At 43.1% G+C, this 16,548-nt stretch overlaps 1 protein-coding gene across 1 annotated transcript; it reads left to right on the forward strand.

The window, feature by feature from the left end:
* Nucleotides 1-3,055: 3,055 nt before the first annotated feature.
* On the forward strand, nucleotides 3,056-4,731 carry LOC131270833 (uncharacterized; the record flags this gene model as incomplete). Its single annotated transcript, XM_058272481.1, has 2 exons — nucleotides 3,056-3,407; nucleotides 3,492-4,731. Coding segments are annotated over exons 1-2 (1,592 nt in total), but the record flags the coding sequence as incomplete, so codon positions are not given.
* Between the last annotated feature and the right edge of the window lie 11,817 nt (nucleotides 4,732-16,548).

Here is a 16,548-nt window from a genome sequence, read left to right on the forward strand (position 1 = left end):
ATTAGTGAAACATATAGCAAAATGGGTCCAAAAACGAATGAAATGGGACTTGGACCAAGAATAACGGCAAGTTGGAGAAGAGATAGCAAGTTGGCGTAGCATCATTATATTTAGTGCATGGTATGACCAACAAAAAAGTATATGGGGCCAAGGTGCTGGCTGGCCTCCAAAGTTGAGATATGGGCGATCCAAAGTTTGTACCCAAGTATGGCAAAAACTGGTAGAGGTACCTTTCATGAATTACTGCTTAGGCTGTATGGCACTTAGCGGGACGTTTGGCTCTGGTATGGAATAGTCTTGAGTGGGACTATCAAGAAAAAATACGAACAAAAAATCACCATGTCCACGGACGAAGGTATTAGCGAAACTTAGAGCGAAATTGCGACCAAGTCGCTGGAAATGGCCCTTGAACCAAGTATACCGTCAAGGCGGTACGAGATAGCGAGTTGACGTAGAACATTTATAAGTTTGCCTTTACGAGACAAAAGTTTAGTTGTATGGGGCCAACCCGCCCAGGGTTGTCCAAGTCGGTCATATGGCTGATCGAAATTTTCGACCAAGTACTGAGAAAACAGGGTAAGGTACCAAGTACCTCGAATAACTTCGGCTGTAGATGTCCGAGCGAAGCAAACGGCATAGCGTTGGAAAGGTCTTGAAGTGCTTTAAACACCCTGAAAGTATGAGAACGCTATCTGGAAAACTCGTGGAGATATTAGCGAAACATAGGGCCCAAAAGATACCAAGTCGCAGGAAATGGGCCCTCCAAGAACACCCTAAAATCCCAATTACGGCTAAGTTGCAGGCCAGCTAGCGAAGTGAAATGTTCTAGACATAACTAGAACACGTTGATGCGCAACTTTTTGAATCAGAACTTTTTTCGATATCTGGCCCCCAAAGGGGGGATATGGGCGATCAAACGATTTTTCCAAGTTTCGGTACTTTTTACGGTATCGCTCATAGCTCCGGCTGTACGCAAGCAAATGGCAACCTAAGATATGATTTGGAAAGGTAAAGAGTAGTACTAACTTACGTTAGAACACAGCGAAGCGCTATCGGTTCATGGCAAGGCCGATATAAGCAGTCAAAAATGAAAAATGTTGACAAAATGAACAAAAATTACCTTGGTACGCGAATAGTGGCCAGGGATGAAGAGGTACGAAGGTGGTGGGGAATAATTATAATAAGGAATTGGTACGATCTATAAGTTTGCCGAAGACCGCAAAGCGCTCAGACCCATAGAAAGTGGCCATTTGGGCCGAACAGTGCGTGCAAAGAGGTGAAAAAGCAAAAATTGCACTTTGATGGGCGATTTGCGGGGGGAAGGAGGGGTCGGAGGGGTAAATGTCTCATGGCCAAAAAGTCTTATCTCATCAAGATCTAAAACATTGCCGAAGACCGCAAAGCGCTAGCTCGCAATCGAAAAATCGCGATTTTGAAAATTTTCTAAGTGTTGGGCCCCCTAAGGAAAAGTAACAAAAATCACCTTTGGCCCCAATTTTGAGCATGAAGGAGTCGTTTCCGAGGCATGGTGTCTTCGGCAAAAAGTTTCATCTACTCGAGTACTTACGACTAGTCAAATAAAAAATTGAGAAACACAAACGGTATGGCTATGCCGAAGCTCGATACACCCGAAAAAATCAAAAAAAAGTTCCGATGAAGAAAAGATGAAGTTTTAATCTTCATCTGACCATATCGAAATGAAATAAGTTTTCTCGGTGTTCAATTTACCATTCCAAAAATATATAATAATGCGAGATCGGTTGCAAACAACACAACTTATTCCCGGATTTCCTTATTTGACAATATACAGCTCACCGGAATCACCTTCGGTAAAGTTTACCCGCAGAAATGTGTTCTTTAATTATAAATCTTCATCCTATTTGCTTGTCGTCAGTGTTCGGACTTGAGATAATTATGTTTTAATTTTTCAAAAACAAAGTACTATTTCTAGCATTAAAACATGAAATTAAATTATTGTTTTTATTGAGCTATGACCACCTACTTGAAGAACTGAACCCGCATTTTGTAAACATGGTTTCATTGAAACCACCTTCATACGTTGTTGAAATAATGGTTCGTTTGTGCTACAAAAGACTTTTTTTAATCTTCATCTGACCATATCGAAATGAAATAAGTTTTCTCGGTCTTCAATTTACCATTCCAAAAATATATTATAATGCGAGATCGGTTGCAAACAATACAACTTATTCCCGTATTGGCTTATTTGACAATATACAGCTCACCGGAATCACCTTCGGTAAAGTTTACCCGCAAAAATGTGTTCTTTAATTATAAATCTTCATCCTATTTGCTTGTCGTCAGTGTTCGGACTTGAGATAATTATGTTTTAATTTTTCAAAAACAAAGTACTATTTCTAGCATTAAAACATGAAATTAAATTATTTTTTTTATTGATCTACGACCACCTACTTGAAGAACTGAACCCGCATTTTGTAAACATGCTGACGAAGAAGACAATTGCCAAAGAGGACACTTCATACGGTAATTAATTTTGTATTTGTTTCTGCGCTTAAAACATATTTTTAATCAGCATCTGACCAAATCGAAATTAAATTAATCTTCTTCATCTCTATTTGACCTATCCAAAAATATATCATCATACGGGACTGGTTGCGAAAAACTCGACATATTCCCGGTTTTGTTTATTTGACGATATAAGCGGCTTTGACCGGGAAGACCTTCAATGAAGTGTATCGGTAGAAATGTTTTCTTTCAGCTTTCATGTTCGTTCGCAAAATGATTAACGCAACAACCCGAAATAACTGTGCTTGCATATAATTTCCGTTCAATCCAAATTTATTATTATCCCCAAAAAGAAATCACACGCATTGTCAATGCGACACATCCGATTCATGATTGTCAAATAAACACAGAGCACACCCATTCCTCTTCACTCGTTGGGGAACTGTAAGTTTGTCAATTTCCTAAGCAGGTGCAAATTGTTATGACGTCATTAAAATTCAGTGAAAAATAAATACAACATCGTTTTGATTAAAGCTTCACATTACTTTAAATTAAAAACAGTACGCCAGCCATGTCAGGAAATCGAAGTTCCCGCGGTCGACAGAAGTTTCCCACAACGGCGAAGAAATGCTTGATTTCACCGAATCAACGTTCGGCAGCCAGGGGCGTAGCTCCAGCAGCGCCGGCAGCAAACCCGGTTGATTTCCGAGCACCGGACACAGCATGTACCAGCAAACCCAAAGATGACTTAAGTACGAAACTTTTGGAGCTAGATAACACGTTGCTGAACGCGGTCGATTTGGCCAGCATCGAGAAAAAAGTCAAGCGTTCGATGCCGCGTACCTCATGGGGCGGAAATATGACACGCGCCGCAGCCGATCAACCGATCACGCCGTTTCGAAAACGTTCCAAATCAGTTGGAGGTAGGTGAACGCTTTATACGAGTGACAATAACGTAGGATTTAAGATACTTTTTACTTTATTTCAAAATTGTTTTCCTGTAACAGCCATTGAAAGAAGGCTTATGGCAAGTCCTCCGAAACTGCAAAAATCAGCTGTAAGTAGTCGAAAGATTTATGTGCTTAAAATGAACATGGACGGTAGCGAGGTGCGCGACGGAGGGAGGGACAGCGGCTGTAATGAAAATCTTACATCAAATCGGTCAAACGTTGCAAACGAGGAAACTCCTCCGGTTCGTCCTCTGTGGTCTGGGGTGGAAAATGACGATGCTGAAATGCTACCATGTGGACAGGTACCGATCGCCAGCCATGATCAACTTGACACGGACGAAATAATCAAGGCTAAACTGAAACGGATCGGGTCCACCAAACCAGTAACGCACGTCGGTGATATGCTGCGAGAGAGTAACGGGTTCGAGGTGTACACAAACCAGGACATCTGTTCGCAGTACATGCGGCAAGACGAGTCCCTCGCTGATGAGGGGGTGGAGCGAATCGTCGCGATCGGTGCATCACAAATAGGTCATCCGGAGCGTCCGTCACATTTCCAGCAGGTAGCCGCTGAAGCTGAACGTACCTTTGAGCTGCAGAAGGTGAGCGAAGCGTTGCGGATTTTTGAAATCTGTGACCGTACGCTGCACGACATGACCAACATTGAGCCGATGGCGAATGCGATAGGCGAGGGAAGCTCGCGAATGAGGACCAGCAACTCGACCATAGCGGCCATCAATCGTGATGAGGGAATTTCAGATCAGACTACAAAGCCAAAGTTCACCGTACCCCACGTATCGTCGCTTTTCCTCGAGAAGGGTCCGTTCTTTGGGCTACCGAACAACGTTCGGCGAATGCTGCGAGACTTTCGTGGTATTGGCGAGCTGTACGATTGGCAGCAGGAGTGTCTGGACTTGCCGGCGATCGACGAGAGACGTAATTTGATCTACGCACTGCCAACGAGCGGTGGAAAGACACTGGTGGTGGAGATTCTTATGCTACGGGAGATTATTTGCCGCCTGCGGAACGTCATGTTCGTCGTGCCGTACGTTTCATCCGCTCAGGAGAAGCTGATCGCGCTCACTCCGTTCTCGATCGAGCTGCAGTTTTTATTGGAGGAGTACACCGGTGGTAGGGGACAATGTCCGCCGCTCAAACGGCACAGAAAAAACACGATCTTTGTTTGTACGATCGAAAAATCGCTCATCCTCATGAACTCTCTCATCGAGGTGGGTCGCGCGGACGAGATCGGGCTGATCGTGATCGACGAACTGCATATGATTGGAGAGCGAGGATTGTATCAAACCAATCTCGCAAAACAAATAAGTTTTGGAAACGTTATGCGGAGTCCAACAACATCCCGTCGAGAGCGAGAAGATGCGATGGTTTTTTAGTAAAATCAGGTATGAGGGGAGACATCCCTGATTTGGACCCCGTTGAGCCGGTTTTCGGTACCGTAAAAAACACAAAATCAAGCGTAGCTCAGGCTGTATCAAAATAATCTTGCAAAACAAATAAGTTTTGGAAACGTTATGCGGAGTCCAACAACATCCCGTCGAGAGCGAGAAGATGCGATGGTTTTTTAGTAAAATCAGGTATGAGGGGAGACATCACTGATTTTGGCCCCGTTGAGCCGGTTTTCAGTACCGTAAAAAACACAAAATCAAGCGTAGCTCAGGCTGTATCAAAAAAATCTCGCAAAACAAATAAGTTTTGGAAACGTTATGCGGAGTCCAACAACATCCCGTCGAGAGCGAGAAGATGCGATGGTTTTTTAGTAAAATCAGGTATGAGGGGAGACATCACTGATTTTGGCCCCGTTGAGCCGGTTTTCGGTACCGTAAAAAACACAAAACCAAGCGTAGCTCAGGCTGTATCAAACCAATCTCGCAAAATAAATAAGTTTTGGAAACGTTATGCGGAGTCCAACAACATCCCGTCGAGAGCGAGAAGATGCGATGGTTTTTTAGTAAAATCAGGTATGAGGGGAGATATCACTGATTTTGGCCCCGTTGAGCCGGTTTTCGGTACCGTAAAAAACACAAAACCTTGCGTAGCTCAGGCTGTATCAAACCAATCTCGCAAAACAAATAAGTTTTGGAAACGTTATGCGGAGTCCAACAACATCCCGTCGAGAGCGAGAAGATGCGATGGTTTTTTAGTAAAATCAGGTATGAGGGGAGACATCACTGATTTTGGCCCCGTTGAGCCGGTTTTCAGTACCGTAAAAAACACAAAATCAAGCGTAGCTCAGGCTGTATTAAACCAATCTCGCAAAACAAATATGTTTTGGAAACGTTATGCGGAGTCCAACAACATCCCGTCGAGAGCGAGAAGATGCGATGGTTTTTTAGTAAAATCAGGTATGAGGGGAGACATCACTGATTTTGGCCCCGTTGAGCCGGTTTTCAGTACCGTAAAAAACACAAAATCAAGCGTAGCTCAGGCTATATTAAACCAATCTCGCAAAACAAATAAGTTTTGGAAACGTTATGCGGAGTCCAACAACATCCCGTCGAGAGCGAGAAGATGCGATGGTTTTTTAGTAAAATCAGGTATGAGGGGAGACATCACTGATTTTGGCCCCGTTGAGCCGGTTTTCGGTACCGTAAAAAACACAAAACCTTGCGTAGCTCAGGCTGTATCAAACCAATCTCGCAAAACAAATATGTTTTGGAAACGTTATGCGAAGTCCAACAACATCCCGTCGAGAGCGAGAAGATGCGATGGTTTTTTAGTAAAATCAGGTATGAGGGGAGACATCACTGATTTTGGCCCCGTTGAGCCGGTTTTCGGTACCGTAAAAAACACAAAACCTTGCGTAGCTCAGGCTGTATCAAACCAATCTCGCAAAACAAATATGTTTTGGAAACGTTATGCGAAGTCCAACAACATCCCGTCGAGAGCGAGAAGATGCGATGGTTTTTTAGTAAAATCAGGTATGAGGGGAGACATCACTGATTTTGGCCCCGTTGAGCCGGTTTTCGGTACCGTAAAAAACACAAAATCAAGCGTAGCTCAGGCTGTATCAAACCAATCTCGCAAAACAAATAAGTTTTGGAAACGTTATGCGGAGTCCAACAACATCCCGTCGAGAGCGAGAAGATGCGATGGTTTTTTAGTAAAATCAGGTATGAGGGGAGACATCACTGATTTTGGCCCCGTTGAGCCGGTTTTCGGTACCGTAAAAAACACAAAACCTTGCGTAGCTCAAGCTGTATCAAACCAATCTCGCAAAACAAATAAGTTTTGGAAACGTTATGCGGAGTCCAACAACATCCCGTCGAGAGCGAGAAGATGCGATGGTTTTTTAGTAAAATCAGGTATGAGGGGAGACATCACTGATTTGGACCCCGTTGAGCCGGTTTTCAGTACCGTAAAAAACACAAAATCAAGCGTAGCTCAGGCTGTATCAAACCAATCTCGCAAAACTAATAAGTTTTGGAAACGTTATGCAGAGTCCAACAACATCCCGTAGAGAGCGAGAAGATGCGATGGTTTTTTAGTAAAATCAGGTATGAGGGGAGACATCACTGATTTTGGCCCCGTTGAGCCGGTTTTCGGTACCGTAAAAAACACAAAACCTGGCGTAGCTCAGGCTGTATCAAACCAATCTCGCAAAACAAATAAGTTTTGGAAACGTTATGCGGAGTCCAACAACATCCCGTCGAGAGCGAGAAGATCCGATGGTTTTTTAGTCAAATCAGGTATGAGGGGAGACATCACTGATTTGGACCCCGTTGAGCCGGTTTTCGGTACCGTAAAAAACACAAAACCTTGCGTAGCTCAGGCTGTATCAAACCAATCTCGCAAAACAAATAAGTTTTGGAAACGTTATGCGGAGGCCAACAACATCCCGTCGAGAGCGAGAAGATGCGATGGTTTTTTAGTAAAATCAGGTATGAGGGGAGACATCACTGATTTTGGCCCCGTTGAGCCGGTTTTCGGTACCGTAAAAAACACAAAATCAAGCGTAGCTCAGGCTGTATCAAAATAATCTTGCAAAACAAATAAGTTTTGGAAACGTTATGCGGAGTCCAACAACATCCCGTCGAGAGCGAGAAGATGCGATGGTTTTTTAGTAAAATCAGGTATGAGGGGAGACATCACTGATTTTGGCCCCGTTGAGCCAGTTTTCAGTACCGTAAAAAACACAAAATCAAGCGTAACTCAGGCTGTATCAAACCAATCTCGCAAAACAAATAAGTATTGGAAACGTTATGCGGAGTCCAACAGCATCCCGTCGAGAGCGAGAAGATGCGATGGTTTTTTAGTAAAATCAGGTATGAGGGGAGACATCACTGATTTTGGCCCCGTTGAGCCGGTTTTCGGTACCGTAAAAAACACAAAACCTTGCGTAGCTCAGGCTGTATCAAACCAATCTCACAAAACAAATAAGTATTGGAAACGTTATGCGGAGTCCAACAGCATCCCGTCGAGAGCGAGAAGATGCGATGGTTTTTTAGTAAAATCAGGTATGAGGGGAGACATCACTGATTTTGGCCCCGTTGAGCCGGTTTTCGGTACCGTAAAAAACACAAAATCAAGCGTAGCTCAGGCTGTATCAAACCAATCTCGCAAAACAAATAAGTTTTGGAAACGTTATGCGGAGTCCAACAACATCCCGTCGAGAGCGAGAAGATGCGATGGTTTTTTAGTAAAATCAGGTATGAGGGGAGACATCACTGATTTTGGCCCCGTTGAGCCGGTTTTCAGTACCGTAAAAAACACAAAACCTTGCGTAGCTCAGGCTGTATCAAACCAATCTCGCAAAACAAATAAGTTTTGGAAACGTTATGCGGAGTCCAACAACATCCCGTCGAGAGCGAGAAGATGCGATGGTTTTTTAGTAAAATCAGGTATGAGGGGAGACATCACTGATTTTGGCCCCGTTGAGCCGGTTTTCGGTACCGTAAAAAACACAAAATCAAGCGTAGCTCAGGCTGTATCAAACCAATCTTGCTAAACAAATAAGTTTTGGAAACGTTATGCGGAGTCCAACAACATCCCGTCGAGAGCGAGAAGATGCGATGGTTTTTTAGTAAAATCAGGTATGAGGGGAGACATCACTGATTTTGGCCCCGTTGAGCCGGTTTTCAGTACCGTAAAAAACACAAAATCAAGCGTAACTCAGGCTGTATCAAACCAATCTCGCAAAACAAATAAGTTTTGGAAACGTTATGCGGAGTCCAACAACATCCCGTCGAGAGCGAGAAGATGCGATGGTTTTTTAGTAAAATCAGGTATGAGGGGAGACATCACTGATTTTGGCCCCGTTGAGCCGGTTTTCGGTACCGTAAAAAACACAAAACCTTGCGTAGCTCAGGCTGTATCAAACCAATCTCGCAAAACAAATAAGTTTTGGAAACGTTATGCGGAGTCCAACAACATCCCGTCGAGAGCGAGAAGATGCGATGGTTTTTTAGTAAAATCAGGTATGAGGGGAGACATCACTGATTTTGGCCCCGTTGAGCCGGTTTTCGGTACCGTAAAAAACACAAAACGTTGCGTAGCTCAGGCTGTATCAAACCAATCTCGCAAAACAAATAAGTTTTGGAAACGTTATGCGGAGTCCAACAACATCCCGTCGAGAGCGAGAAGATGCGATGGTTTTTTAGTAAAATCAGGTATGAGGGGAGACATCACTGATTTTGGCCCCGTTGAGCCGGTTTTCGGTACCGTAAAAAACACAAAACCTTGCGTAGCTCAGGCTGTATCAAACCAATCTCGCAAAACAAATATGTTTTGGAAACGTTATGCGAAGTCCAACAACATCCCGTCGAGAGCGAGAAGATGCGATGGTTTTTTAGTAAAATCAGGTATGAGGGGAGACATCACTGATTTTGGCCCCGTTGAGCCGGTTTTCAGTACCGTAAAAAACACAAAATCGAGCGTAGCCCAGGCAGCATCAAACCAATCTCGCAAAACGAAACTGTTTTGGAAACGTTATGCGGAGTCCAACAACATCCCATCGAGAGCGAGAAGATGCGATGGTTTTTTAGTAAAATCAGGTATGAGGGGAGACATCACTGATTTGGACCCCGTTGAGCCGGTTTTCGGTACCGTAAAAAACACAAAACCTTGCGTAGCTCAGGCTGTATCAAACCAATCTCGCCAAACAAATAAGTTTTGGAAACGTTATGCGGAGTCCAACAACATCCCGTCGAGAGCGAGAAGATGCGATGGTTTTTTAGTAAAATCAGGTATGAGGGGAGACATCACTGATTTTGGCCCCGTTGAGCCGGTTTTCGGTACCGTAAAAAACACAAAACCCTGCGTAGCTCAGGCTGTATCAAACCAATCTCGCAAAACAAATAAGTTTTGGAAACGTTATGCGGAGTCCAACAACATCCTGTCGAGAGCGAGAAGATCCGATGGTTTTTTAGTCAAATCAGGTATGAGGGGAGACATCACTGATTTGGACCCCGTTGAGCCGGTTTTCGGTACCGTAAAAAACACAAAATCAAGCGTAGCTCAGGCTGTATCAAACCAATCTCGCAAAACTAATAAGTTTTGGAAACGTTATGCAGAGTCCAACAACATCCCGTCGAGAGCGAGAAGATGCGATGGTTTTTTAGTAAAATCAGGTATGAGGGGAGACATCACTGATTTTGGCCCCGTTGAGCCGGTTTTCGGTACCGTAAAAAACACAAAACCTTGCGTAGCTCAAGCTGTATCAAACCAATCTCGCAAAACAAATAAGTTTTGGAAACGTTATGCGGAGTCCAACAACATCCCGTCGAGAGCGAGAAGATGCGATGGTTTTTTAGTAAAATCAGGTATGAGGGGAGACATCACTGATTTTGGCCCCGTTGAGCCGGTTTTCGGTACCGTAAAAAACACAAAACCTTGCGTAGCTCAAGCTGTATCAAACCAATCTCGCAAAACAAATAAGTTTTGGAAACGTTATGCGGAGTCCAACAACATCCCGTCGAGAGCGAGAAGATCCGATGGTTTTTTAGTAAAATCAGGTATGAGGGGAGACATCACTGATTTTGGCCCCGTTGAGCCGGTTTTCAGTACCGTAAAAAACACAAAATCAAGCGTAGCTCAGGCTGTATCAAACCAATCTCGCAAAACAAATAAGTTTTGGAAACTTTATGCGGAGTCCAACAACATCCCGTCGAGAGCGAGAAGATGCGATGGTTTTTTAGTAAAATCAGGTATGAGGGGAGACATCACTGATTTTGGCCCCGTTGAGCCGGTTTTCGGTATCGTAAAAAACACAAAACCTTGCGTAGCTCAGGCTGTATCAAACCAATCTCGCAAAACAAATAAGTTTTGGAAACGTTATGCGGAGTCCAACAACATCCCGTCGAGAGCGAGAAGATGCGATGGTTTTTTAGTAAAATCAGGTATGAGGGGAGACATCACTGATTTTGGCCCCGTTGAGCCGGTTTTCGGTACCGTAAAAAACACAAAACCTTGCGTAGCTCAAGCTGTATCAAACCAATCTCGCAAAACAAATAAGTTTTGGAAACGTTATGCGGAGTCCAACAACATCCCGTCGAGAGCGAGAAGATCCGATGGTTTTTTAGTAAAATCAGGTATGAGGGGAGACATCACTGATTTTGGCCCCGTTGAGCCGGTTTTCAGTACCGTAAAAAACACAAAATCAAGCGTAGCTCAGGCTGTATCAAACCAATCTCGCAAAACAAATAAGTTTTGGAAACGTTATGCGGAGTCCAACAACATCCCGTCGAGAGCGAGAAGATGCGATGGTTTTTTAGTAAAATCAGGTATGAGGGGAGACATCACTGATTTTGGCCCCGTTGAGCCGGTTTTCGGTACCGTAAAAAACACAAAACCTTGCGTAGCTCAAGCTGTATCAAACCAATCTCGCAAAACAAATAAGTTTTGGAAACGTTATGCGGAGTCCAACAACATCCCGTCGAGAGCGAGAAGATGCGATGGTTTTTTAGTAAAATCAGGTATGAGGGGAGACATCACTGATTTGGACCCCGTTGAGCCGGTTTTCAGTACCGTAAAAAACACAAAATCAAGCGTAGCTCAGGCTGTATCAAACCAATCTCGCAAAACAAATAAGTTTTGGAAACGTTATGCGGAGTCCAACAACATCCCGTCGAGAGCGATAAGATGCGATGGTTTTTTAGTAAAATCAGGTATGAGGGGAGACATCACTGATTTTGGCCCCGTTGAGCCGGTTTTCGGTACCGTAAAAAACACAAAATCAAGCGTAGCTCAGGCTGTATCAAACCAATCTCGCAAAACTAATAAGTTTTGGAAACGTTATGCAGAGTCCAACAACATCCCGTCGAGAGCGAGAAGATGCGATGGTTTTTTAGTAAAATCAGGTATGAGGGGAGACATCACTGATTTGGACCCCGTTGAGCCGGTTTTCGGTACCGTAAAAAACACAAAATCAAGCGTAGCTCAGGCTGTATCAAACCAATCTCGCAAAACAAATAAGTTTTGGAAACGTTATGCGGAGTCCAACAACATCCCGTCGAGAGCGAGAAGATGCGATGGTTTTTTAGTAAAATCAGGTATGAGGGGAGACATCACTGATTTTGGCCCCGTTGAGCCGGTTTTCGGTACCGTAAAAAACACAAAACCTTGCGTAGCTCAGGCTGTATCAAACCAATCTCGCAAAACAAATAAGTTTTGGAAACGTTATGCGGAGTCCAACCACATCCCGTCGAGAGCGAGAAGATGCGATGGTTTTTTAGTAAAATCAGGTATGAGGGGAGACATCACTGATTTTGGCCCCGTTGAGCCGGTTTTCGGTACCGTAAAAAACACAAAACCTTGCGTAGCTCAGGCTGTATCAAACCAATCTCGCAAAACAAATAAGTTTTTGAAACGTTATGCGGAGTCCAACAACATCCCGTCGAGAGCGAGAAGATGCGATGGTTTTTTAGTAAAATCAGGTATGAGGGGAGACATCACTGATTTGGACCCCGTTGAGCCGGTTTTCGGTACCGTAAAAAACACAAAACCTTGCGTAGCTCAGGCTGTATCAAACCAATCTCGCAAAACAAATAAGTTTTGGAAACGTTATGCGGAGTCCAACAACATCCCGTCGAGAGCGAGAAGATGCGATGGTTTTTTAGTAAAATCAGGTATGAGGGGAGACATCACTGATTTTGGTCCCGTTGAGCCGGTTTTCGGTACCGTAAAAAACACAAAACCAAGCGTAGCTCAGGCTGTATCAAACCAATCTCGCAAAACAAATAAGTTTTGGAAACGTTATGCGGAGTCCAACCACATCCCGTCGAGAGCGAGAAGATGCGATGGTTTTTTAGTAAAATCAGGTATGAGGGGAGAAATCACTGATTTGGACCCCGTTGAGCCGGTTTTCGGTACCGTAAAAAACACAAAATCGAGCGTAGCCCAGGCAGCATCAAACCAATCTCGCAAAACGAAACTGTTTTGGAAACGTTATGCGGAGTCCAACAACATCCCATCGACAGAGAGAAAAAAGTGGACGGAATACGTGTTTATTAATAAACCATACAAAATAGCCTCTTCATCGGTGTTCTACAGTACCGAAATAGTTTTCAAGTGCGATTTTTACCATCAATGTGAGTAACCGATGAAGTTAAAGAATGTGATTTGGCCGTGACCTAGACTAACAAACGGTTTATTTTTCTCCGAATCCGAGTAGTCACAGGTATGTGCCCAATACCAAACTTTTTTCATCTGGAAGGTCAATGCAACCAATGTGTTAACGGCGACGCGCGAGCCATACGAACGGGTGTTTTTCCTCAGAATTCCAGCAACAAAATGTGTGCACCGATTGAACCTGACTCTCAAACCATAATTGCATTTCAAGGGCAGTCATTTTTAAAGCTTAGGCTAACCGGAGCGTAGAACTAGCGAAATGCAGTTAAATAACCAGCGGAGTGGAGTTTTATTTTCATTAAAAATAATGAATCCTGGTTTTTCTGTTTTTGTTTTTAGTCCTTCCTTCCTTCCTAATGTGGTGCTCTTCGTCATTCGACTGGGAATAGGACGGGTTGATTGCAACCGATCTCGCATTATTATATATCGATGGAAAAGTAATTTGAAGGCAACAAAGATTAATTTTATTTCAATATCCGCATATGGCTATTAAAATAAAGTCTGTTGAAACAGAAAAACATGTATTCCGTATGAAGTTTTCTTTTTGACAATATTCGTCAATGTCATCGTGTTTACAAGATGCGGGTTCAGTTCTTCAAAAAGCATAAAGAAAACCAATGAACCAATTTTTTTATTATTCTAGTTTTAAAAAGAATTGTTCTCTCTAGTCGTTATTCAAAATTTAGTCATGTTTCTTTCACATAATCGAAATATTATTGGCACATTCACGCAGAAAGAAACAACGTGTTCTAAATATTGTTTGTGAACTATTGTCAAATAATAAATTCCTTTTTCGTTCAACTGACATTTTGGGAAGCAGGACAGAAGATGTCCATCTTGTCCGATGTACCTGCCGCAAAAAACGACGCCATTTTGCAGACTCATTTCTACGGTCAAAAAAAGCAGACGCAACAAGTTACTCTCCAGAAAAAATTAAAAGTTTGGTGAAGAAAATGGCTTCCAATCTGATGAATGCAAGTGAGGATCTGTTCGGATCGGCGGACTCCGAACAAGGAGCGAATTTCGGAAACGTAGCTGCCGAACAGTGGACGGAATCAGAGTACAATGATTTGGTCCACGGGCTTCGAGCAATTTTGCCAGCAGAGGACGTGCTAAATGCAGATGCCCGGCTGCAGGAAATAGACTGGGCTCGCGTCGCTGTCGGCAACCGTACGGCCGAAGAAGCAAAGAGCGCTACTAAAATGTTGTTGCAGACCATAAACATGCATCGGACGCTGGACGAAATGCTCTGCATCGTGCAGAAGAAAGGAGTCCGGGAGTGTTTGGGCAAGACGCCGAAAACAACCCCACAAGAAATGCAACAATATTCGTAAGTCTTAAATAATCAACCAAAATGTTCCTTTGTTTTCATTGACTGTATTGTTTGTTTTGTTTTGTTTATTTCTAGCCACCAGAACCAAACCAAAACAACATACAACAAGAAAGCAAACCGCACCATAACACCTTACAATATTTTTACAAAACAACACACCACCTTAAATCTGACTTGCGCCGACCGGAAAAAGCTGTGGAAGCATGCTGATCCTGCCACGAAACTGCCTTATATCATCGAAGCATCGCGTTCGGAAAACCACCGGCTTACAAAGGAAGAAAAGCGGCTGTTTGACGAGGCAAACGGAAAGCCCCAATCCGTTCCGCTCACTACAATTGATTACTTCGTCGCAAAGTACGGACAACAAAAACCACCATATACCGCAGCGAGGTGTCACCGGGCTGCAAGGAAGCGATTCCACCGACTGCCGACAGTCCGCAAAGCAGCATTCGAGAAAGAACACCAGGACGCCCTGATAAGATACATCACCGAACTTATGGCGTATATTGATACATGTTCATCTTTTCAGATGCAGGCGGAGTGGGACGAGCTGGATCGGTACATGCAGGCTGTGCTAACGAAAACTCAAGTGGTGGACGAAGACCAGGAAAGTTGCAGCACCGGTGATTTCGACGGCTTTCCGATTGCGGAGTCGACGGCGCTGGACGATGCAACCCTTTTTGGCTGTTTGGATCAACGCAACAGGGGTGCTAAACGAAGGAAACCGGACAATTCATCGTCGTCGTCAAGCGTCCACTCGCTCAATCTATTTTAATAGGAAAAATTAATTTAACTTTATTAGTGCATGCCTTTAATTAATTTAATGCATGCAATAAAATAAATTAATGCATGCAAATGTAGACATAGCTTATTTTTAATGCATGCAAATAAACAAACATCACATATTAAACATTCGTGTTCAAGTTATTTATGCAAAGGCTTCATTTTCGCTGGATTCGTTACTCGCATTATTTATTTCGCTATCGCTGGCTCTCGATGTTTATGGTGACTTTTATTACATGCACGATTTAACTCACATATTGGGTTTCGTTTGAGGGTGATGTTAGCCCGAAACTTTTGCAGGAATAATTTGATCATCATAGTCATGAACATCACCCGGCAGTTAGTAAATCTGCCGTCGTGTAAAATTCTTGTAAATGTTCTATCAGCCATAATAAAAAAACGGCTGACATAGTCAAGCTGCAATAAACATACATGTGTTTGGTTGAAAACTATCCTCGAACGAAAGAATTTACTTAAAACACAAAATGCGTTTCCTGAGCGAGTATCTATAAAGAGCAAGTATCTACGAAAATAAAACTCAATTAAAATAAATGCAAGGAAAGAAAAGACTTTCAACGATAAGACGCTCGTATTCAAGCAATTTGAGCTTTGGCTTCATTTTTCCTTGCTTCGATACTCGCACTCGTTGAATTCACTCTCGCTGGCTCTCGTGATTTATTTTGCTGTTTTATTTCACATTTCACACGCGCTTCATGCACGATTTCACTCATTTTTCACGCCAAAAATGTTACAAAGTTCGCCCTCGTTTAATATTTTTAAACGGAATGGTTAACAGCTATGCGAGATATGTCTAACTTGATGGGCTGTGACCGTTAACGCTTAGATCTTGTTCACCATCGGTCCATTTTGTAACATGAGCTACAAGTTTTGCTTTAACTTGAAAGCGAACAGATGATGTTTCGGTTTGCTGTTCCAGCAGAAGTTTTATCATTTAAAACGCCTGTGAAACACGAGCTAGTATTGTACCCATCGTGTCAGCAAGTACAAAATGTTGCACACAGGTAGAGTTTTAGCGCACTTTTCATGGAAACAGGTAACGAAAGATTAATTTTTGATTGGAATATTGGCAGGCAGGTATATAGTTAAACGAAAAGTACAACTCATTTTTACTCCCGTCCCGAACGAAACAGTTTTGGAAACATATGATGTATGCAGCCGATCATCACGCGCGAGGTTGGTTTTTATTTGTACTCGCATAAAATGCGCCATATGGCAACTCCAGAAAACATGATTATATTTTGTTTTTGTAATTTATGCCGTAAAAGATAATAACAACCTTTCTGAAACTGTGCCTAGCAAGGCGCTCGGTTGTATACAGCCATAACAATAATTCATCATTCTGGTACCTTATTCTGCCATGCCAAGAGTACACCGCGATCGGTCAACGACCCA

The sequence above is a fragment of the Anopheles coustani genome (genome assembly GCF_943734705.1).
Source record: "Anopheles coustani chromosome X unlocalized genomic scaffold, idAnoCousDA_361_x.2 X_unloc_63, whole genome shotgun sequence".
Classification (NCBI taxonomy): Eukaryota; Metazoa; Arthropoda; class Insecta; order Diptera; family Culicidae; genus Anopheles; species Anopheles coustani.